The sequence below is a fragment of the Schistocerca serialis genome, chromosome 11, assembly GCF_023864345.2.
Source record: "Schistocerca serialis cubense isolate TAMUIC-IGC-003099 chromosome 11, iqSchSeri2.2, whole genome shotgun sequence".
NCBI lineage: Eukaryota > Metazoa > Arthropoda > Insecta > Orthoptera > Acrididae > Schistocerca > Schistocerca serialis.
Genome location: NC_064648.1, coordinates 108,656,951 through 108,681,056, shown reverse-complemented (window position 1 = coordinate 108,681,056; position 24,106 = coordinate 108,656,951). Strand labels below are relative to the sequence as shown.

The 24,106-nt window shown below is 43.4% G+C and overlaps 1 protein-coding gene across 4 annotated transcripts in view; it reads right to left on the bottom strand.

Moving 5' to 3' along the window:
* LOC126426949 (protein roadkill-like) overlaps positions 1 to 24,106 on the bottom strand; it is a 65,189-nt gene that overhangs the window by 5,257 nt on the left and 35,826 nt on the right. For 3 of the 4 annotated variants that reach the window (XM_050089060.1, XM_050089062.1, XM_050089059.1), the window contains exons 2-3: positions 15,393 to 15,966; positions 11,546 to 11,692 (exon numbers count right to left, since the gene is read on the bottom strand). In XM_050089060.1, coding sequence (XP_049945017.1) covers positions 11,546 to 11,692; positions 15,393 to 15,955 — 710 coding nt within the window. In that variant the 5' untranslated portion in view covers positions 15,956 to 15,966. Of the gene's footprint in view, positions 1 to 11,545; positions 11,693 to 15,392; positions 18,091 to 24,106 lie in introns of those variants that run through there. The other variant, XM_050089061.1, reaches the window with a different exon arrangement.

Below are 24,106 nucleotides of genomic sequence, written 5' to 3'. Positions count from 1 at the left end.
TGATGCAAACGCAAGGGTAAGACGTCTGCACATACATAACACTTTCAATAATTGAAACTGAAAAATTACCGTAATACAAACGAATTCACATAAATGCAACGCTTTTTGACGCATTACTATATTGCTGTACGGGAGTGAATGACTCGCTATGTTGTACAGGCAATAAATAATGTTGCTCAAGTGTATTTGCTTTTCCTCCTGGATATAATAGCTACATTTGTCTTAGAAATAGCCGTTTTTTTAAGTATTCTCGATATGTTGACTATTTTAAAGCTAGTATATAATTCAAATGACAAAATCAGCATATTTCGCGTAATTTGTTTACCTTTACTTCTGTAAGAACAGCTGACGCTAACCAGTTGACTTCGTAGCGTAGTGGTACGGTTTCTGACTCCCATGTTGGAGGTTATACCTCTATTTCTTCTTAAACTTTTATTTTTACATTTTATCAAATTAAGCTATTGTAGTCGCTTATGCCACTGATATTTCACCGCTTTTGTCAATTTAGCTGATTTTTAGTGAGAAATTAATGCAGTTGCATAGTACTTAGTAAATAATTTTAGGAATAGTAGGCATACTCGGTAAATAATTTTAGGAATAATAAAATTAAATTTATGCTTTAGAGTTCTGGAAGACGTGCACAACGCTGTGGAGCAAGAAGTTTGCAAAAGCTATCTTTGACAGCTTTAGAAACTGTGTCACCAAAAGAAAGTCGACCCAACCGCATGTACAGACTGCGTTCATGAACCCACTGAAGTAGTCAATAAGGATTTGGGAATTAAGGAACTGAGGGCCGAGATTGAACTTTTAAACAACTGAATGCACAGAAAGAAGAGGCACTAAGAAAATGTGATGCAGGCTTACGAAGTAAAACGAAAGATCTCCGACGCGTTCTTTCGTCGAAGCGGGCAGAAGAGTCATCTGACGCGAAAGCAAAAGTCGTATTGCACAAAAGTGTAAATAGTGTATTGTCAAAGTGTTTTACACGGGCGCAAATAAGATGTCTACTAAACGAAAATGAAAGGGTAAAGTGGAATTCAGAGGACATAGCCCATGCATTAACTTTAAGAGCTCTGTCACCTAAAGCATACACTTATTTGCGAAAGCGAAAAATTCGTTTGCCGTGCAGGGCAACCCTTCAGAAATGGACGAAGGAATTTAAACGCAGACCGGGTATTCTTTAAGATATCCTGTGTTTATTGAAAGCCAAGTCACACACTTTTACTACTCGAGAGAGAGAGACTAGCTGTTCTGACATTTCACGTAATCAATGTTGATGGCCGCATATGTTACGATTCGTCTGAAGACGTAGTAGTCGGACCACATTCCAATGTACAAGTTTGCATGATACGTGGGTTGTGTGAGCAGTGGAAACAACCAGTTTACTATGATTTCGACACTGTGATGACCAGTAATTTGCTTCAGAGCATCATTAAGGCGGTTGAGGAATCAGGAATCGGTGTTGTTGCTGTGACGTGTGATATGCACGGAAAAAATTTGGAAGGAACTGTCTGTCGATACAGAGAGAACTTATTTCGTAAATCAAGCAGACGACACCACGAGTGTATGGGTTTTCTTCGATGTACCACACCTGTTAAAAGTTATTACGGAACCGTTTCTTGGATACAGGCATTACGCTACCTGATGGGTCCAAAATATCTCGGACAGCTATACAGGAACTTTTAAAGCATCAGAAGAGTGACTTAACGATAACACACCACATTACTGAAGCGCACTTAAACGTAACTCGACAAGCAAGGTACAATGTACAGATGGCAGTGCGACTAATTTCACGACAAACAGCTCAGGCTTTGAAGTATGTTCTTCATAAAGACGTTGAAAGTAATTTTATTGAACTCGTTAACGACGACTTTGATGTCTTGAACTCTAGAGTTCCAAAATATGAATGCTCATCCCTCCGTAGTGGGTTTGGAATCCATCTCTCAATTTGAGAAAATACTTTGAACAGATTCTTAGATATCTGTCCAGCAATGCGCGTTGGTGACAAAGAAAGAATGTAGCCTTTCCAAAAAGGTTTTATAGCTTCAATAAAATCTCCCTTTGGTCTTTTCGAAAGTCTGAAAAGTATGAAAGTAAGCTATATATTAACTTGTAGGCTGAATTCAAGATTGCCTGGAAAGCTTTTTTTCTAGGGTACGAGGATTAGGTATCTTTCATAACAATCCTACACCTTTTGAAAGAAGGAACAGGATACGTCTCCTTATACTGATGGATAACGCAAGTGATATTTCTCTCTCTGGGAAGACCCCATGTAAGGTGTCAGGCAAATCCAACACCTTCCATGAAAACCCTGACATGATAAGCAAATCCAGTAGTATGTCACATAGCTCCGAATAAATCGTGACTATCAGCTCTGAGACATGGCTGCTGTTACCCTTGACGCTGCATCACAAAATGGCTCTGAGCACTATGCGACTTAACTTCTGAGGTCATCAGTCGCCTAGAACTTACAACTAAGTATACCTAACTAACCTAAGGACCCCACACACATCCATGCCCGAGGCAGGATTCGCACCTGCGACCGTAGCAGTCGCTCGGCTCCAGACTGTAGCGCCTAGAACCGCACGGCCACTCCGGCCGGCGCTGCGTCACAGACAGGATCACCTGTGATGGTGTACTCAACGACGAACCTGGGTGCACGAATGGCAAAACGTCATTTTTTCGGATGACTCCGGGTTCTGTTTACAGTATCATGATCGTCGCATCCGTGTTTTGCAACATCGCAGTGAACGCACATTGCAAGCGTGTATTCGTCATCGCCATACTGACGTATCACCCGGCGTGATGGTACGGGGTGCCATTGGTTACACGTCTGTCACCTCTTGTTCGCATTGACGGCACTTTCAACAGTGGACATTACATTTCAGACCCGTGGCTATACCCTTCATTCAATCCACGCGAAACCCTACATTTCAGCAGGTTATTGCATGACCCCATGTTGCAGGTCTTGTACGGGCCTTTCTGGATACAGAAAATGTTCGACTGCTGCCCTGGCCAGCACATTCTCCAGATCTCTCACCAATTGAAAACGTCTCGTCATTGGTGGGCGAGCAACTGGCATGTTACAATACGCCAGTCACTACTCTTTATGAACTGTGGTATCGTGTTGAAGCTGCACGGGCGGCTGTACCTGTACACGCCATCCAAACTCTGACTCAATGCCCAGGCGTATCAAGGCCGTTATTACGGCCAGAGGTGGTTGTTCTGGCTACTGATTTCTCTGAATCTATGCACCCAAATTGAGTGAAAATGTAATCACATGTCAGTTCTAGTATAATATATTTGTCCAATGAACAACCGTTTATTATCTGCATTTCTTCTTGGTGTAGCAGTTTTAATGGTCAGTAGTGTATCTTCTAACAGAAATCGTAGGGTCAGTATTGCCTCATATATTCCTAGACATCTACAAAATCCAAACTGATATTCTCCGACATCAGCTTGTACGAGTTTTTCCATTATTCTGCAAGGAGCTCATGTTAATACTTTGCAACCCAGTGACTTAACTGGTATTTCATTAGTGCTCACACATGTCAGCAACTGCTTTCTTTGGAACTGAAATCTCATATTATTCTTGAAATGTGAGGGTATTTCGCCTCCCTCATACATCTTGCACACTAGATGGGAGATTTGTGTCATACCAGATGGGAGAGTTTTGCCATACCTTGCTCTCCCAAAACTGTTAGTAGCTCTGAAGGAATGCTGTCTACTACCAGGTTCTTGAGGTCATCGGTCCCCAGACTTACACACTACTTTAACTAACATGCTAAGAACAACACACACACACACACACACACACACACACACACACACACACATATATACACACCTTCTAGACAGTCCTTAGCCATTTTGCACTTATCATCATTAATTTTTTAAACATTTATATTTCCTTTTGCCTGCTTTATTTGCTGAATTTTTATAGTTTCTTCTTTTAACAGTTGAACTCAGTATCTCTTGCATTAACCAAGGATTTCTATTTGGCCCTGTTTTTACCTATTTGATTTTTTTCTACCTTCTCTGAAAGCTACCGATTCATCCCCCAAAACTTTCTTCTTTGTTTTTCACTGTCCTAGTTTGTTATTGTGTGTGCTGTAGGTCCATTGCTTCCTCCTCTAACTGTAAGTTTCTCACTTTTTTCGTTGTAACATAACCTGTTGTGTTTGCATCCCAAACATTTCCCCTCTTCTTACCTTTCCAAGTCTTGCATCTCATCCTGGCGTTCTATTTTTTTCTGCTTTGTTTCACATTCTCTACGCAGCATACTGATTTTGATATCAGCATGTGCTGCATAATTAATACTATTATCCTGGACACTAAGTATACAATTCGACACTATCAATGATGTTTTTAGTGTGCATGTAGCACATGTAGGTGTGTGTCATCTTATATTGAGCGTTTTTAAATGTTTTTTACTTGTAAGTATGTACTTCCTGTGCCAAATTACGTGTTATTACCCGCATCATTTGTATGCACGAAAATTGAAAAATTTCTGTTTGTTGCTTGCTCCTTATATAATTTCAACACTAATTCTCTGTGTCTTCCATGACTGCCAGTGGAAATATGTGTGCTTCTGTTGCCTGTCTGAGGTGCAGGAGGGTTTTAAATGTTCAGTGGATTCCAAAGTCGATATCTGCAGCTGATTATCTTTGTCAATCAAAGCAGGAAGTACTTTAATCTCTATACAGGAGGGAATCAACATCTACATCTACATGGTTACTCTGCAATTCACACTGAAGTGCCTGGCAGAGGGTTCAATGAACCTGTTTCATACTCTTTCTCTACCATTCCACTCTCAAATGGCGCGTAGGAAAAAGGAACACCTCAATCTTTCCATTGGAGCTCTGATTTCTCCTATTTAATTATGTTGATCATTTCGCCCTACATAGGTGGATGTCAAGACAATATTTTCCATCGTAAGAGAAAGCTGTCAATTGAAATTTCGTAAACAGATCTCGTCGCAAAGAAAACCGTCTGTTTCAGTGACTGCCACACCACCTCGCGTATCATATCAGTGACACTCTCACCCATATTATGCGATAACAGGAAACGAACTGCCCTTCTTTGCACTTTTTAGCTGTCCTCCGCCAACCGTACCTGGTAAGGATCCCACACCGCGCAGCAATATTCCAGCAGAGGATGTACAAGTGCAATGTAGGCTCTCTTTGGTAGGTTTGTCGCATTTTCTAAGTTTCTGCCAATAAAGCGCAGTCTTTGTTTCACCTTTCCCACAATATTATCTATGTGGTCATTCCAATTTAAGTTGCTCGTAATTGTAATTCCTAGGTATTTAGTCGAATTGACAGCCCTTAAATTTTTGCGATTTATCGTATACCCAAAATTTAGCAGATTTCTCTTAGTACCCATGTCGATGACCTCGCACTTCTTTGTTTGGTGCCAATTACCACTTCTCGCATCATACAGAAACTCTCTCTAGATCATTTTGTGATTGGAATTGATCGTCTGATGATTTTACTAGACGGTAAATTACAGCGTCATCTGCAAACAATATAAGGGGGCAGCTCAGATTATCACCTAGACCGTTTACGTAAATCAGGAACAGCAGAGGGCCTACGACACTACCTTGCGGAACGCCGTATATGACTTCTATTCTACTCGATGATTTGCCGTCTATCAGTATGAACTGTGACATCTCTGCCAGGAAATCAAGAATCCAGTCACACAATAGAGACGATACTTCATACGTATCAAATTTGATTAATACTGGATGTATACGTGGACAAGGAAAAAAAGTTCCCGGATTTTTCCTGGATTTCCCGCTTAAAAATACACTTTCTCCCGCGTGAAAACACTTTTTCCGTCTTAAGTGACAGTATATTTTCCCTCGGAAGTGCAAAACTTATCAGTCCTTTGAATGGTTATGGTTTTGGACATGGGCGTAGAATTTCCTGGCACTTTAGAAAACGAAACTCAGGGAAAAAAGACAAATTTTGGAAATATCTTTGATGTGCAGCAACATGTGCGTTGTGTATCTTCGTATTACGACAGCACACAATGGAATTCCACCAAACACCGCATGCTACTTTCCGAATCACTGAAATCGAGATTGCGATGCGCTTTTGTAAGCCAGTCACAGCTCATGTCACGTGATCTCGCCAGCTCATGACAGCGAGTATTCAGAGCATAGGACGCGTGATGTAGTCAGCCAATAGCAACATCCCTGCTAAGCAGCGGTAACACACGAGTTAATGGCTTACATTAATATACATAGTGTTGCTACATGAAAAGCAAAGCTTCCACATATAATATTGGTCACTAAGGTTAATAAGCTGCAAGAGAAGCTAATCTTTCGATATAATGTTGATTTTTTGCGCGTGTTACACTTTAAGAGACATCACACAAATGTGGCAGTAAAATATTTAATGACATAAATGTCTGATCTCCAGGGTTCGAAATTCTTCTACATGGCTTGTCATCAAAGAGTTGATTTTTAAATGGAGTCAAACACTGTGATTTAAGAATTTCATGGTACATTCTCGCGCATAGTGCAACTTACCTTAAAGGATATTTACTTTGAAATTAACGCTTTTCAAATCAACATTCGCAATATTTTTCCACGACCTGCTGGAAACAGGTTGGTTCCAGCAGCTGCCGGAGAGCGCCAGGTAAGAGGTGCCCCGAGCTTGCGCAGCTAACATGACGTAGGAAGCCCGTATGTGCGTACGTGTACAACATTGAAAGATCTTACATTACGTTGTAAAAGCAGTAAGACGTCCCAGGGTACTCCAAGAGATCAGAATTTCGTGAACCATACTAAAATGTGCACATTTAAACTGCTACTTAAAGCGCACATTCGTATGTCCAGATTCAGATGTAAATTTTCTTGGAGTACCAGTGCTGCATTATCTCATGTTTGGTTCATTATTATGGAATAATGCCATACGTGCTAGAAGATGAAAACTTGCACTTGAAATGCAGCGACCAGTTTAAACTAGCCAGTACTGTGGAATTAAAAATTTCGTTTCAAATACATTGGATGCCTCTGCAGAAAAGGTTAATAAAAGCCAAATTTCTTTAGCAAACAGACAAAAATAGCTTATTGTTCTGCAAGGCGATTAGTGCTTGACTGTCAGAAACTTGGAAATAAAATAAAGTCTGAAACTAATAATGTATATCAGCCTTCAGTAATTATGTGAATGTATTTTAATTCACTTGATACCTCCCGGCCAAAGATATCCGCTTTGCTTTCATTTGACGCGAGAGTAAACGGAAGGAGAAAAAGCAAAATCACTGAACGTTAACACGGGCCATGTGGAGACTGCCCACTATAAATCAGACTTCTATGCGCATCGGCCTCGGATCTACTATATTTGCGAACCGGTGAACACTAAAAAAATCGAATTTTCAAAAGTACCCTAGGGCATCTTGTAAAACACATCATTCTGAAAAATTTGAAACAAAAACATACGTGTTCGAGAAAATATAAGACGCGTTATTTGGTCTTAAGTGTGCCGAAGTGCAGTGCCACGCCTCTTCACACAGCATTCTCTTACTGCACTGCACATCACTGCACTTCGCACTGTGGGACTCAAATGTCTATTTTGTAACGGATGCCATCGAACTACATTCAGGACAGCGGAAATTGAAATGTCCTTTGATTTTAAACAAAATAAGCTCGCAATTAATACTGGATGGAATTATTTGTAACCGGAAGAAGAACTCTTCAGAAAATCTGGATTCTTTACTGCCTAATAGCTAATAACTTTCTGTTCTGGGTGACAAAATGAAATATAGGATACACAAAACCAGATAAGACAAGAGACAAGCAAGACAGTACATATTTCTTCAATGCTTGCGTTCTTTTCTCACTAATCTTGCTCTAGCTTTACATGCCGTGCTTTCCTTTCTGCGGAAGAATCTGTTACCTCATCAAAATTCGTCAAATGTTTTGCTACGTGAAAATGTACCAAAGACTGGTGTGGTTTCTCGATCTCATTACGTCTATTGTCACTGTTTGCAGGACGAAAGAAAATAGGCCTTACTAATATTGCAGCAACTGTAACACACACCAAACAAGCGAGATTGTTTTGGTAATAATGGTCGTTTTTATAATATGGCAGAATATAACTCGCCAAGTACCAATATGAAATGCCTGTTTGGCCTACCACAAGCGAAAGGCTTTGTGTTAGGAAATAGTTTCATGTTTCATTCATAAGCTCCAGTTTCTTAAGCATGAGCTCGAAAAGTACAAAAGTAGTAGTACGAAAGTTTTGTATAAATTTGGAACCGCCCCGTTTCTTCTCCTTCCTCATTCTAACAAAATCTTCTCATCCCTAATTCTGTAACTATTCCTATCATTGTCAAAGCTCATTCTCCAGTTAACTCTACTGACTCTGCCAGAATCACCGGTTTAGTGATTATCCAGCGATTATTCTCCGGTTAGGCGTTATTACGTGTTCGTACAACGCGTTTTCCGCGCTACTCCCAGAATGGAACTTAAGCGGCTGCTAACCAGGAAATGTACAACTTGCCCTCTCTAGTGTAGTGACCTGGTCAAAAACTTTCTGTCAAACTTTCATTTCCTCTGATACAGCGACAAGATAATACGTTAATATTTCGTATCTGGATAATACGTTAATATTTCGTATCTGTTATTGCTGTTGGTCGTTCATTACCACTCTGGTAGTCTGAATCTATGGACGTAGCTATACGCTCGTAATCTGCATACCAGTCAGTCACACACACATACTACATTCACCCGTGCGGCTTTACTCCGCTCAGCTCGTGTAGCCCCGTCCCCTTTTGTCTGCAGGAAAGTTTATTTCCAGATGCGACGAGGATTCCCCTGGCAGGTACATCACGTACACTATGCACGCATTCAAAAATCAACTTACGATTCATTCAGAAATCAACTTAGAATGTGATCCAAAATGTTCACAAATCAACAGCGATGAGCTTCAAACTCTTTTGAATAATCGAAAGACCAATGTGCTCTAGACGCTAGGTCCTTTGTGAAACAAGGTTATTTTTCCTCAACAATACGAATTTTCCCCCCCTCGCCACAGAAATTGGAGCCCGGTTCAGATACTCTGGTTTGCTGCGTGCAGAACCAACAGCGACATTTGTTTCCAGAAGCGGGAGAAGGTACTACTCTGACGCGACTCAACTGCGCATGCGCGTGATTCCGCTCGTAACTGCTTAAATGAATCTAATGTAAACAGTTGTGACTTAATGCTCATCAGAGGTAATTTGTTGTTACGAAGCACTGCATTGTCTTCCTACAGCCTTTCACACATTTTGCTGTTGGCAGACACTTGTATGAGCACTGTTTCGTTTATATATAAAGCATTCCCTCATTCATATTTTGTTGCTGCAGTATTATTCTCCAGCAGCGGGATACAGTAATGTCCTTAGTTAGAGTATCGGTTATTAACAGTCAAAATGACAAAAAATTAACTGAAAACTACATCAATGAAAAACTCCCAGGATTCTAGAAAATTCCCGTTTTTCCCAGTTTTCTTGCGGATGAAAAAATTCCTGCGTCTTTCCGGGATCTTCCGGGCCGTATACACCATGTAATAGTCTCTTGTTAGGAATGGTATCAAAACCCTTCTGGAAATCTAGGAATATGGAATCGATCTTAGATCCCTTGTCGACAGCACTCATTACTTCATGGGAATAAAGAGCTAGCTGTGTTTCACACGAACGATATTTTCTGAATCCGTGTTGGTTATGTATCAATTAAGTCATTTTCTTCAAGGTGAGTCATAATGTTCGAGTACAGTATATGCTCCAAAATCCTACAGCAAATTGAGGTCAGTAATATGTCTCTGTAATTCAATAGGTTACTCCCATTTCCTTTCTTGAGTATTGGTGTGACCTTTGCTACTTTCCAGTCTTTAGGAACAGACCTTTCGCCAAGTGAACGGTTGTATATGATTGCTAAGAAAGGCACTATTGTGTCTGCATACTCTGAAAGGAACCTAATTCGTATTCCATCTGGACGAGAAGACTTGCCTTTCTTAAGTGATTTGAGTTGTTTCACAACACCTAATATATATAATTTTTCGTGAAGGAATTAAGGAAAACTGTATTTAGTAACTCCGGTTTAGTGGCACCATCACTGAGGAAACTGCTGTTGGGTATATATAAAACTGAAGTATAAAATGGTCCATACTTGATACTGAAATCCACAGGCTATGAAGTCATCTTGCAAATGTATCAGTTCACTGTGAGATGTCAATATATTTTTCAGTAGGACCAACTATCTTTGCCCACGTCAGTTGCTCATTTCTGAAACTAGAAGTTTACTATACCATGCAATTATGCAAAACTTCTCCTCTGTGAATCAAATCCACTACTCATCACACCTGGTGACCTCCATCATCCATCGAATACAGGAGTTTGTTTACGAGTGACGAGCCATACAGTGCTGTACGCATCTCCACTCAGCCACACCCACTGCATTTCTCCCTTCTCGAGAGCAGATACCTCAACCATTAGACCAGCTGATGCGTTCGCTGGCGTAGATGGAATTACCATTGTGGATCATGTTTTTTACCCATGGTTTGCAAACACTACCGCCAGAGGTTCTCATGTACATCCTCTACAGTAGGGTAACATCTCAACCATTAGACCAGCTGATGCGTTCGCTGGCGTAGATGGAATTACCATTGTGGATCATGTTTTTTACCCATGGTTTGCAAACACTACCGCCAGAGGTTCTCATGTACATCCTCTACAGTAGGGTAACATCCACCGATTCGATTTCCCTTTTGCTACTCTTCCCACAAGTCCCCCGGGATAAACTCTAGTGGAAGTGTCGATGAGATGCTGAGTCAGAAGTGGAGGTGTGCTCAGGCAGCCGACTGGTCAAGGAGACTGCCTGCAATAAGCAGCAAATCTGGGTTCCTGTTCCAGTGCGGCACAGATTTCCAATAGTCACTACAGATGTAACTCACTAGGGAACCATTTAAGGAATATTCAAATTACATTTTAAGACAAACCCGAAACAAGCTGCATCCTCATACCGGTACTAAATAATAACTTTGTAATTATTACTTTTATTTCTGTTTACCTTTCTTTCGTCATTTCTTCCTGAGTGTCTTCAATAACTTATATCTACAACCATTCACGTAAGTTTTGTTGAGTGGAATTGTGTGAAACATCCCGTTTGCATACCCATTTAATTCAGAATCAATTTGTAAGAGACACAATCATCACTAAAAACAAAATCTAGATTCAACACATCAATATATAAAGAATCTTTGGAAATGGGTATGATTTGTATGTGACACTTCCTACGTAGCTAAAGTTGAGCGACTCTGAACTGAACTTAATTCTCACGGCAAATACAGAGAGCGAGAAATCTTCTGCACATGTGCTCAATCTTCAAAATATCATAGCCAAAAAAGTGAGAAATAAATGATGTTTAATGGCAACTGTAACCTCTATCCAAAAACTGAAGGAATCTGTATTTTATTTTATTTACTATATCGGCTGGTTAATGCCAAAATAAGCAGTACTGTGAGGGTAAGACTTGGGCACGTGTGGCAACACAACTCACCGGAAGCGAGAGACGGCTGCGTCATCAGGTGGAGGGGTGTGTCGGGCAGACGTGGGAGGCGCAGCTGCAGCAGGAGACCGGCTGTGGCCGCTGTGGGGTTGACTGTCAGAGTTGGGGGTGGACCCGCCCCCTGTGGCGGTCGGCGAGCTGCACAGAGAAACACTGTGTGGGTGGGCGTGTTCACACAGGGGCTCACTGCAGGCGGTACAGCTGAGGGACTGTCCACCAGGGCAACAGAACACTCAGTGCCAACAACACCAGCCCCTCACTTAAGGTGACTGTACCACCAATTAACTGGTCTTTTTCTGCACCACTTCTGCTATATACCCCAATGGCATAGCTTGAGATGCAAAACAACAAATTGTTCACAATGAAGCACAAACCAAATCCCAAACATCAGGGCCAACAATTTTGCTGCCCTGACAGAACAACTATCAGACACAATTTAGAAGCAGTTAAAGTCATCTGGCTGCTACTTTTGGTTGTGAGGTGATTTGAAAACTGATATATGGATGCTGAATTATATCACTGGAGGAAGAGAGAGAGAGAGAGAGAGAGAGAGAGAGAGAGAGAGAGAGATAAGTTGGGGTATCAACTTACTGTTGAAACTATATGGTCATGGATATGCAAGGGCTATTTGATGTGAAGCCCAAGGGAATGAAGAAGATGGACAAGAATTACAAGAGCTATGCTATAAAAGTTATCAAGAGTATATTCAAAATTTGCATTTCAGTAAAGCAAATAGAACTGTATATATGCATGTAATGTCTCCACAATTCGATTCCTTGAAAAGACAGCAGTGGTGATGTGTTTCATAAACAACAATTTTCGTGTTGAGCAGTTTGCAGTAGAGGCCACCATTAAAAGAAAAAAAATAGATTACACAGTGTATGCAATTTTATCTGATGGACAACGTTTAAAACTTGCGAAGTAACCTGTAGTCTACTGAATATGGATTTTTTTTTAAATTTAAAAAGAAACAAAATAGACTTGTCTGGAGCATATGTATCCGAGAGAGAGAGGCAACAAATGATAGCTGGATGAAAACGTCACATCAATACTGACATTGTGGGAGATATGTCGTACACCTGTAGATGAACAGCGAATATAATCTGCTGTATGCCCGTAGCAGGAAACCTGATAGGATTCCCTGGACGACCTCTGGTAACGCCACAAGGAACTTCAAAAAAGACAGGGGGACAGAGATTTCCTGTCTGCTTTGTTAAAGGGAATGCACGGAAAATATTCAGGGCGATAGCTGAACAGAGACAAGAAGGAAATGTGATTGTAAGGCACTGCATCGAGTGTGACAATATTACTGTGCTGGCTGGAGTATTCTCTTCTTGTTTGCCCCCAGTGTGCATGAGTAGCTCCAGTGCTCATAGCTCCTGCTTTACTGGATATCTCAGGGAGACATACCCTGCTCTTTGGGGCCAGTCACTTAGGGGTAGCGTCTTTTTTAGTAATCAGGAAAATCCTCAGTCCCAGGTTTGAACCTCACCATCAGTTGAATTTTGAATAAGAATCATCAGCATCGGTGTCTGAAGACTTCCAGCATCAGGTGTCGCCCTCTTTCAGCCAACAACCTTTCCACAGAGGGCGGAGGGGCCGACAGAGGTTCAGGGCACTCTCTTTCCCTTGAGGTCTGAAACTGCTCCTAAATGAGGAAGAATTGGCAATGATCAAAGGTTGAGTAACCAACGAAAGGATAACGTTCTATGATTCTGGAGCTGGAAAGTTAGGAGTTCGAATGTGGTTGGGAGCCAGAAAATAAGAAACGGATTTCTGGTCACATGAGACTAGGGTAGTAGCAACAGCAGTAGGATTCAGTATCAATAGAAAGGCAGGGCAGAAAGTGAGTATAGATATGTTCTCATGAGAATCAAAAGCAAACCAACAACATGCATAGTTCAGGTATACATGATGACGTCGCAAGTTGAAGGTGGAGAGAGAGAAAAAGTGAGGATATTGAACAGGTAATTCAGTACTATGTAATAGTCATGGAGGGACTGAAACGCCATCGTAGGGGAAGGAGTAGAAGAAAGGGTTACACGAGAATATGTACTTGATAATAGGAATAGGAGAGAAGAAAGGCTAGTTAAGTTGTACAGTAAATTTATCCTCGTAATAGCTGGTATAGTCTGTTCAAAAATCACTAGACGAGGGGGTATATTTGGAAAAGAATCGAAATATGGGAGGTTTAAAGTCACACCATATTATTGTCAGGCAAACATTTTGAAATCAGATACTGGACTGTAAAGCATACCCAGGAGTAGATATAGAGTCATAACAATTTAGCAGTGATTAAGAGTAGGCTCAATTTTACGAGACTCGTCAGGAGCAATCGATGTACAAAGAAGTGGAATACAGTAGTACTAAGGAAAGAAGAGATGAGATTTATGTTCTCTGAGGCTACAGTTACTGCAATAATAAGCAGCTCAATAGGTAGTTCAGTTGAAGAGAAATGGATATCTTTAACAAAGACAGTAACAGAAGTTGGAAAGAAAAACGTAGGTACAAAGAAGCTAACTGCGAAGAAACCATGGAAAACATAAGAAATCCTTCCGCTGATCAATCGAAGATATAAGTTCAAAAATATTCAGGAAAATTCAGTAATAGAGAAATATGTCACTTAGGAATGAAATGAATAGGAGGTGCAGAGAAGCTAACGTGAAATGGCTGCACGAAAAATGTGAAGAAATCAAAGAAGAAATGATTCTTGGGACGACTGACGCAGCATATAGAAAAGTCAAAGCAATCTTCCACAGAATTAGAAGCAAGCGTGGTAATATTAAGAGCACAATGGGAATTCCAGTGTTAAATACAGAGGCGAGATCAGATAGTTGGAAAGAGTACACTGAAGGCCTCCCTGATTGGAACAACTTGTCCGATGGCGTGACAGAAGAACAAGCAGGAGTCGGTATGGAAAATATTGGTGATTAGAATCAGAATTTAAAAGCGCTTTGGAAAATTTAAGATCAAAGAAGGCAAAAGGTATAGACAACATTCAATCAGAAGTTCTAAAATCATTGGGAGAGGTGGCAAAAGGTCTATTCTCACTGGTGTGTAGAATGTATGAGTCTGGCAACATACAATCTGACTTTGAAAGAAATATAATCATCACGATTTGGGAGACTGCAAGAGCAGAGAAGTGTGAGAATTATCGCACAATCAGCTTAACAGCTGAAGCATCCACGTTTCTGACAAGGATAATACACAGGAGAATGAAAAGAAAATTGAAGTTCCGTGACGTTCATAGGATTTGTGGTCCTGGAGAAAGCGTTCGGCAATATCAAGTGGTTCAAGATGTTAGAAATTCAGACAAAAATACATGTACGCTATAGGAGAAGTCAAGTAATTTGCAATATGTACAAGAGGCAAGAAGGTAAAATAAGAGTGAAAGACCAAGAATGAAGTACTCGGATTAAAAAGGGTGTCGGACAGGGATGTAATCCTTCGCCCCTACTGTTCAGTCTATACATCGAAGAAGCGATGACGGAAATAATGGAAAGATTGAAGAGTGGAATTAAAATTCAGGGTGAAATGATATAAGATTTGCTGATGACCGATTCTCTCAGTGACAGTGAAGAAGAATTACAGGGTTTGCTGAATGGAATGAACAGTCTAATGAGTACAGAATATGGAATCAGAGTAAATCAGAGAAAGGCGAAATTGATAAGAAGCAGTAGAAGTGGAAACAGTGAGAGACTTAGCATCGTGACTGACGATCATTAAGTAGATGACGTTAAGGTGCTATGCAATGTAGGCAGCAAAGAAACCCATGACGAACAAAGCAAGGACGACGTCAAATTCACACTAGCACTGCCAAAAAGGGAATCGTGCTTACCTGGCTTCTGCCGGTGGCTCACCGAGCAGACGGCCGACTTCAATGACTTCTTGCGGGTACTCGAGCACAGCGTCCGCCCAGCCCCGCGTGGCCATCACCTGCAGGTGGTCCTTTATGAAGGCGACGGCAGCCCTGGTGGCGTCCGGGCACGAGTGCCTCACTGCCGTGACGGCCGTCGCCGCTGCGGTCTCGACGGCCAACTGCGAGATCAGCTGCCGCTCACAGGCAGCCTTCAGGGCCGACAAGCCGTACTTCTCGGCCACTGCCAGCAACTGGTGGGCCGTGTCGGGCAGCTGGGGGGCCTGCAGGGTATACGTGTAGGCCACCAGGAGCCTCAGCACCGGGCCCTCCACGTCGTCGATGCTCACCTGGCCGCAGCTGGCCTCCAGCATGTCGTGCGCGAACATCGCTGCGAACACGGGGCTCGCGGCCGACAACACGGCCCTGTGAGCCGCCACCCTCGTCTCGCCCGCCACCAGCGTCACCAGGGCGTCTTCACCCCCATCTACCAGGGCGGCCAGGGCCTCGGTTGTGTTGTTCTGAACCTCCGTAACTGCCGACATGGTGGGTGGTCCTGAAACACAGTGCCACTGAGCAGCCCTCACACTGCACCCTCAACACTTGTACGAGGCGCATGCATACATGTACGAAACAACAGCTGTTAAAGTGTTGTCCACCCTAAATCAATTGCAACGTCACCAGTTTCCTTCAAATGACAAGGGTCCGTACTGCTTCGTGATCACCTAAGGTTTGTGACTACCAGCGCGGTGCTACGATAGACTGCTTTCACCTTCTAAAAATGTTATCGTTCTCAGTCAAAAGATGGTTTATTTATGTCATAGCAAAAAAATTGGCAAAGCAACAAACTTGTTTCAGGCATAAAGTTACACGACTTATATTTAAATCCAAGTTGGTGGCACCTCTAACTAGGAAAAATTTTCTTCCTCCTTATCTCAAGTTCCTCAGATCCGTGACACCTGATCAGAAGCAATGTACATGTAATGCAGAAATCAGTTTCCTCGGTGAATGTCTCAGGGTAGGCACGATTAAACTTGACCGGCCACCGTGGCCGAGTGGTTCTAGGCGCTTCAATCCGGAACCACGCGCCTGCTACAGTCACAGGTTCAAATCCTGCCTCGGGCATGGGTGTGTGTGATGTCCTTAGGTTAGTTAGGTTTAAGTAGTTCTAGGTTCTATTGGACTGATGACCTCCGATGTTAAGTCCCATAGAGGTCAGAGCCATTTGAGCGGTTTTGAACCACTAGTCTAAATTCATTGGTATGTTTAACTCTCCTTTGAACAGATTGATACCTGCGTCTTCTTTCTTCAGAAAAAGATGCAGCGCCCACCTCCGTGGTAAAGAATGCTGCATAATACAATCATAAATCATGTCGCCATTTTATCCGATTGTTGCGAGCTATGGTGTACCCAGGTATTTCCAGGTTGAGCAGTTTAGGAATGAAACTCGTTGCCTCCATTTCCAGAACGTGTGTTGTGGAACTTTCGCACAAATATAAATTAGCATCTCCTTTTGGCGTGGACGTGTTTGTAGAGCATCTTTGCCCCACAGAACGTTCGGGTACTTATTAGATGACAGATACGTCACGGCTAAACCAAAGTAAGCTCCATCACAGCTCTGACATCACTCTTGACTCTCCTGGTCGTATGAGGGGGCAAACGACGGAGTCAGTGAAATAGTTCCACACCCTACAGTGTAAACTGGCTTCCGAAATTCAGACAAGTGGGTTTTGCGAGAACGGCGTCCACTTTTTTCGAAACGTGCCGAATCAGAATCTCCATTCCACCAGCGTAAGACGTCTGCCGGACCGTTACGGTGCTAGCAGAGCGCCTAAGAATTCGTCCGAAGGCTTCTGTCGCGCCCGCCCGACTTGGATCGAGACGCCGAGGCAGTGCTGAACAGAGCGTAGCGCCGGACGTCACCGCAGGGTCGCAGGCCAACACGTACACTGCAGGCTTCTGGAAGCCACCCGACCAACCCGAGTCTTCCTTTCCCATCCCTCGTTAGTTAGTTGTACATTTGTTTCCGTTTTATGTCGCTTTGTGGTTTTTTCGCCTCCCCATACAAAGTATGCACTCAATGTTATAGGCTCAAAAATTTGGACACTGGCGTTGTAATCGCATAATGAACGACTTTTTACTGTTGTTTAAAGGTGTTGTTACCGTATTTTCCTACACCCAAGTGGTGTTGCATGTCAATAAACTAAGTGGTAAAAGCTGTAAAGCCGTTCACATTTCCATACAGTCTTCGAGCATCGACATGTTCCTCGTCTAAGAAACAGACGTCATTGTCTTATAAATCTTTAATGTATCCGGAGATCAGTGGTGTAGTGTTCTACTTTATTGTGACACTCGTAATGCGACTGTAGTTTAGACTGAGCTTTCGCAGATTCTTTCACTCAAACGGTTTTCTAGGTAATCACAAACTTGCCAAGATACTGAGCGGGATCGCGTCTGAATTATCAGTAGACAGAGAGCCATGATCCCGATCACCTTCAGCATATTTTGGAGACACAATCTTCGTACGTGTCTGCGCCATGTAACTGGCAGAGAAACGTGCGTGAAATGCAAGTAGTGGCCTGCAGGAGGAGCTGGCCACTGTTCGCGAACAGCTGAGCGTGTTGATGGCCGTGGTCAGCCGTCTTCAGGCTGCTGCCTCGGAGTGTAGCGGCAGTGGGGAGTCTGGTGCGTCGCAAGGTACACCCCAGGTGTTACACATGCGTCACCCACTGTCCCTGCTGTCGAGACATCTTCGCGGGTACCGGGCGCGGTTGGGCCACCCTCTCCCCAAGGGGAGCGGCGGTTTCAGCGGCGTTCGCGGCGCACGAGGCGGAGGGTCAATGTGGAGGCTGGCCGTGTGGCAACGCCCGATCTGCCTGTGAGTGGACATGTGGCTGCTCCTTCAGCAAGGTCCGAGCAGGCACACGGGGGGAGGGGTTTATTAGTTATTGGCAGCTCCAACGTTAGGCGGGTGATGGAGCCCCTTAGGATAGCAGAACGGTCGGGGAAGAAGGCCAGTGTTCACTCTGTCTGCTTGCCGGGGGGTCTCACCGGAGATGTGGAGGAGGCCCTGCCTGCGGCGATAGAGAGCATTGGGTGCACCCGATTGCAAATTGTTGCTCATGTCGGCACCAATGACTCCTGCCGTCTGGGTTCAGAGGTCATCCTCAGTTCGTACAGGCGGTTGGTGGAATTGGTGCAGGCAGAAAGCCTCGCTCGCGGGGTGGAATCAGAGCTAACTCTTTGTAGTATCGTTCCCAGAACCGATCGCGGTCCTCTGGTTTGGAGCCGAGTGGAAGGCTTAAACCAGAGGCTCAGACGATTCTGCGGAGATTTGGGGTGCAAATTTCTCGACCTCCGCTATCGGGTGGAGAAACGTAGGGCCCCCCTGAATAGGTCAGGCGTGCACTACACGTGAAGCGGCTACAAGGGTAGCGGACTATGTGTGGAGTGCACATGGGGGTTTTTTAGGTTAGAGAATTCCCTCCCTAGGCCTGATAGGATGCCTCCTGAGACGCGGCAAGGTAGGAGTAGGCAAAATGCAACAGGGAATAACAATATTAATGTGCTAATAGTAAACTGCAAGAGCGTCTATAGAGAGGTCCCAGAACTGCTCTCATTAATAAACGGTCATAACGCCCATATAGTACTAGGGACAAAGTTGGCTGAAACTAGACGTAAACAGTAATTAAATCCTAAACTTTGATTGGAATGTATACCGCAGAGACAGGCTGGACAGTCAAGGGGGGAGGCGTGTTTATAGTGATAAGAAGTGCTATAGTATCGAAGGAAATTGACGGAGATCCGGAATGTGAAATGATTTGGGTGTAGCTCACGGTTAAAAAAATGGTTCAAATGGCTCTGAGCACTGTGGGACTTAACGTCTGTGGTCATCAGTCCCCTAGAACTTAGAACTACTTAAACCTAACTAACCTAAGGACATCACACACATCCATGCCCGAGGCAGGATTCGAACCTGCGACCGTAGCAGTCGCGCGGTTCCGGACTGCGCGCCTAGAACCGCTAGACCACCGCGGCCGGCCACGGTTAAAGTAGGCTCAGACATAGTAATTGGATGTCTCTATAGGCCCCCTGGCTCAGCAGCTGTTGTGGCTGAGCACCTGAAGGATAATTTGGAAAATATTTCGAGTAGATTTCCCCACAATGTTATAGTTCTGGGTGGAGATTTTAATTTGCCGTATATAGACTGGGAGACAAACATAGATAACGGGTGGCAGGGACAAAGAATCCAGTGAAATTTTTGTAAGTGCTTTATCTGAAAACTACCTTGAGCAGTTAACAGAGAACTGACTCGTGGCGATAACATATTGGACCACCTGGTGACAAACAGACCCGAACTATTTGAAACAGTTAACGCAGAACAGGGAATCGGCCATCATAAAGCGGTTACGGCATCGATGATTTCAGCCGTAAATAGAAATATTAAAAAAGGTAGGAAGATTTTTCTGTTTAGCAAAAGTGACAAAAAGCAGATTACATAGTACCTGACGGCTCAACACAAAAGTTTTGTCTCAAGTACAGATAGTGTTGAGGATCAGTGGACAAAGTTCAAAACCATCGTACAATATGCGTTAGATGAGTATGTGCCAAGCAAGATCGTTAGAGATGGGAAAGAGCCACCGTGGTACAACAACCGAGTTAGAAAATTGCGGAAGCAAAGGGAACTTCACAGCAAACATAAACATAGCCAAAGAGCCTTGCAGACAAACAAAAATTACGCGAAGCGAAATGTAGTGTGAGGAGGGCTATGCGAGAGGCGTTCAATCAATTCCAAAGTAAAGTTCTATGTACTGGCTTGGCAGAAAATCCTAAGAAATTTTGGTCCTATGTCAAAGCGGTAGGCGGATCAAAACAATGTCCAGACACTCTGCGACCTAAATGGTACTGAAACAGAGGATGACAGACTAAAGGCCGAAATACTGACTTTTTCCAAAGCTGTTTCACAGAGGAAGACTGCACTGTAGTTCCTTCTCTGGATTGTCGTACAGATGACAAAATGGTAGATATTGAAATAGACGACAGAGGGATAGAGAAACAAAATCGCTCAAAAGAGGAAAGGCTGCTGGACATGATGGGATACCAGTTCGATTTTACACAGAGTACGCGAAGGAACTTGCCCCCCTTCTTGCAGCTCTGTCCCGTAGGTCTCTACAAGAGCGTAGCGTTCCAAAGGATTGGAAAAGGGCACAGGTCATCCCCGTTTTCCAAGAAGGGACGTCTAACAGATGTGCAGAACTATAGACCTGTATCTCTAACGCCGATCAGTTGTAGAATTTTGAAACATGTATTCTGTTCGAGTATAATGACTTTTCTGGAAACTTGAAATCTACTCTGTAGGAATCAGCACGGGTTTCGAAAAAGACTGTCGTGTGAAACGCAGCTCGTGCTATTCGTCCACGAGACTCAGAGGGCCATAGACACGGGTTCACAGGTAGATGCCGTGTTTCTTGACTTCCGCAAGGCGTTCGATACAGTTCCCCACAGTCGTTTAATGAACAAAGTAAGAGCATATGGACTATCAGACCAATTGTGTGATTGGATTGAGGAGTTCCTAGATAATAGAACGCAGCATGTCATTCTCAATGGAGAGAAGTCTTCCGAAGTAAGAGTGATTTCAGGTAAGCCAGGGGAGTGTCATAGGACCGTTGCTATTCACTATGTACATAAATGACCTGGTGGATGACATCGGAAGTTCACTGAGGCTTTTTGCAGATGATGCTGTGGTGTATCGAGAGGTTGTAACAATGGAAAATTGTACTGAAATGCAGGAGGATCTGCAGCGAATTGACGCATGGTGCAGGGAATGGCAATTGAATCTCAATGTAGACAAGTGTAATGTGCTGCGAATACATAGAAAGATAGATCCCTTATCATTTAGCTACAAAATAGCAGGTCAGCAACTGGAAGCAGTTAAAATTATCTGGGAGTACGCATTAGGAGTGATTTAAAATGGAATGATCATATAGTTGATCGTCGGCAAAGCAGATGCCATTCATTGGAACAATCCTAAGGAAATGCAATCCGAAAACAAAGGTTACAGTACGCTTGTCCGCCCACTGCTTGAATACTGCTCAGCAGTGTGGGATCCGTACCAGATAGGGTTGATAGAAGAGATAGAGAAGATCCAACGGCGAGCGGCGCGCTTCGTTACAGGATCATTCAGTAATCGCGAAAGCGTTACGGAGATGATAGGTAAACTCCAGTGGAAGACTCTGCAGGAGAGACGCTCAGTAGCTCGGTACGGGCTTTTGTTAAAGTTTCGAGAACATACCTTCACCGAAGAGTCAAGCAGTATATTGCTCCCTCCTACGTATATCTCGCGAAGAGACCATGAGGATAAAATCAGAGAGATTAGAGCCCACACAGAAGCATACCGACAATCCTTCTTTCCACGAACAATACGAGACTGGAATAGAAGGGAGAACCGATAGCGGTACCCAAGGTACCCTCCGCCACACACCGTCAGGTGGCTTGCGGAGTACAGATGTAGATGTAGATATGCAGGGCGCGGCGGTGAGACACTCTGGACTCACATTCGGGAGAACAGTGGTTCGACCACACACCGTGCAGTGGTCTGCAGCAGGTCTGCAGACGAAGGGCGAATGAGTGGACGTGGCTGCTTGTCATTTGTGTCTTCTGCACCGGTTTTCTGTTTGCTGTCCACCCACACAGGTTTTTCTTCATAGAGTCTCTCTCAATAGGAGTGCCGTGATGGTGCCCTAGGAGAGGCATGACCTTTAAGGTAGCCCTACCGGTCTTCATTACCGAATGTTCCACAAATTGCAACAGGTATTTAGCTGTCGGTGTGTCGTTTCCCAGGAAAACCGTGAGGAAGTGGTCTCATTTCGTCCATCATTAAAGTTGTTTACAAGCTTTCCAATGAGTACGACTTGCATTAAACTACTTTTCAATATTATATAATTTCCAATGGTGGTCATGTTTTCTTCTTCAGTGTAATTTCCGTGTGTGGGTCACACCAGTCAGAAACGATTTCACGGTGCCATCAATTTGGAATCATTACAGTCGCTAACCAGTATGAATTGCAGACTTCTTTATTCTTTTTCCATCCGAATTAGCAATTAATCAGCGAAAGAACTACGCCCTCTTGGTTTATTAATGACTAAACATTTGGCTGAGCTTTTGATATATTATCAATTTCTTCCACCCCTGAGAGGCGTTTTTGATGTGATGGGGCCTTCCACTGTAATTCCACATGTCTGATGGCATCTGGTCTTTATCAACCAACTGGTCCAGAAATAGTCAAATAATCGACGAAACTAGTTTTTCAGACAGTATTTTCTGAATAGACAGCCTTCCATGGTCCAATATTTCTAAGACAATATATCGTACTCCGGATAGATTGTTAGGTAACAATGTCTTTCTTAGTTTTTCTTAAGAGGGGACTTCTTTCCACGTTGCTGATTAAAATGAAAATTGCAACTCGTAATCTCTGGTTCAGGAAATAATTTTCCAGCTGATGGGAATGGACATTAGCAACTTCCAGAGTCATTATGAGAGAACAAGGTTCGATCCGAGCACATTTTTATTTGCCAAATAATAGTAAATATTAGGACTATATAGTATGTCTCAAATAGTGAGGTGCATTCTGACTCCTAACATGTACACAATTATCTTTCATGATTGAAACCAACTGTTAGCAGTGGTTAAATTGTGCTCTGTGCAAAATTCTGCCAGGCAGCTTCCCCTTTCATTCCCTTAATTCAATTCTTTTTCCTCCAACTTTTCTTCCACTTCGTATTCCGACTATCAATTTCGAGTGCCGCATCACAAGTTTTCATCTCGCTTAAAGATCTGAGCAATTTCTCCTCTCTCAAAAAGCATTTCCTTAATCTCTTCGTCATTTTCGGAACTAGTTGACGTGCAAGCCAGTACTTCTGTAACTGGTTTGGCTGTGTGTCTGTCCTGGCTGTGGTAGCGACTTCACTGTGCTGCTCAGATAGCAGTAAGACGTTAGTGTTTTCGGCCGAGATCGATATTAAATTTCCAGTGACCTCAGGGAGAAATCTAAGGAGGAGCTATTCTCAAACACACGCATTTCTTGCTACCAGATGCTGAGAAGAAGACAGGCATTGTGAAGAATCTAGCCACATAAAGATCAAGGAACCAGACTAAAATACATAAGCACAATCATCGTCCAACGGGGGCGTTCGATCTGCAACGCTACACTTTTTTCTCGGCCAATTTCTGTTGGGAAAATGCGGAATTTGTGAGACATCGTGGAATATTCCACTTCAGCCCCTACAGCTTCATAGAATTCCATCAGCTGACAGCACCGTATGCAGCCTCCAAAATGACGTCCGTAAAGGAGGTGCGACCCAAGCTGAGAGCGGTCACCCGAGTTTCTTTCGGATGAAAACCAGAGCATCGGAGATGTTCATACCCGCTTGCAGAATGTCTGAGGAGATTTGGCAGTGAACAGAAGCACCGTGAGTCGTAGTGCGAGGTGTCTGTCAGCGTCAGAAGGGCTTACTGGTGATCAACGCCTGGCCTAGCAGCGTCATCGTCGCAGCAGGGTTGTGCATATCTGGCCGACCTCCACGTGTCGGTCAGCTGCAGACGGCTGTGACTCCTGCGATGTGGGGACGTGCTCTCATTCAGGGTGACCGGTGGATCACTCATAGCTGAACAACCCGCATCTCGCACCTTCCGACTTC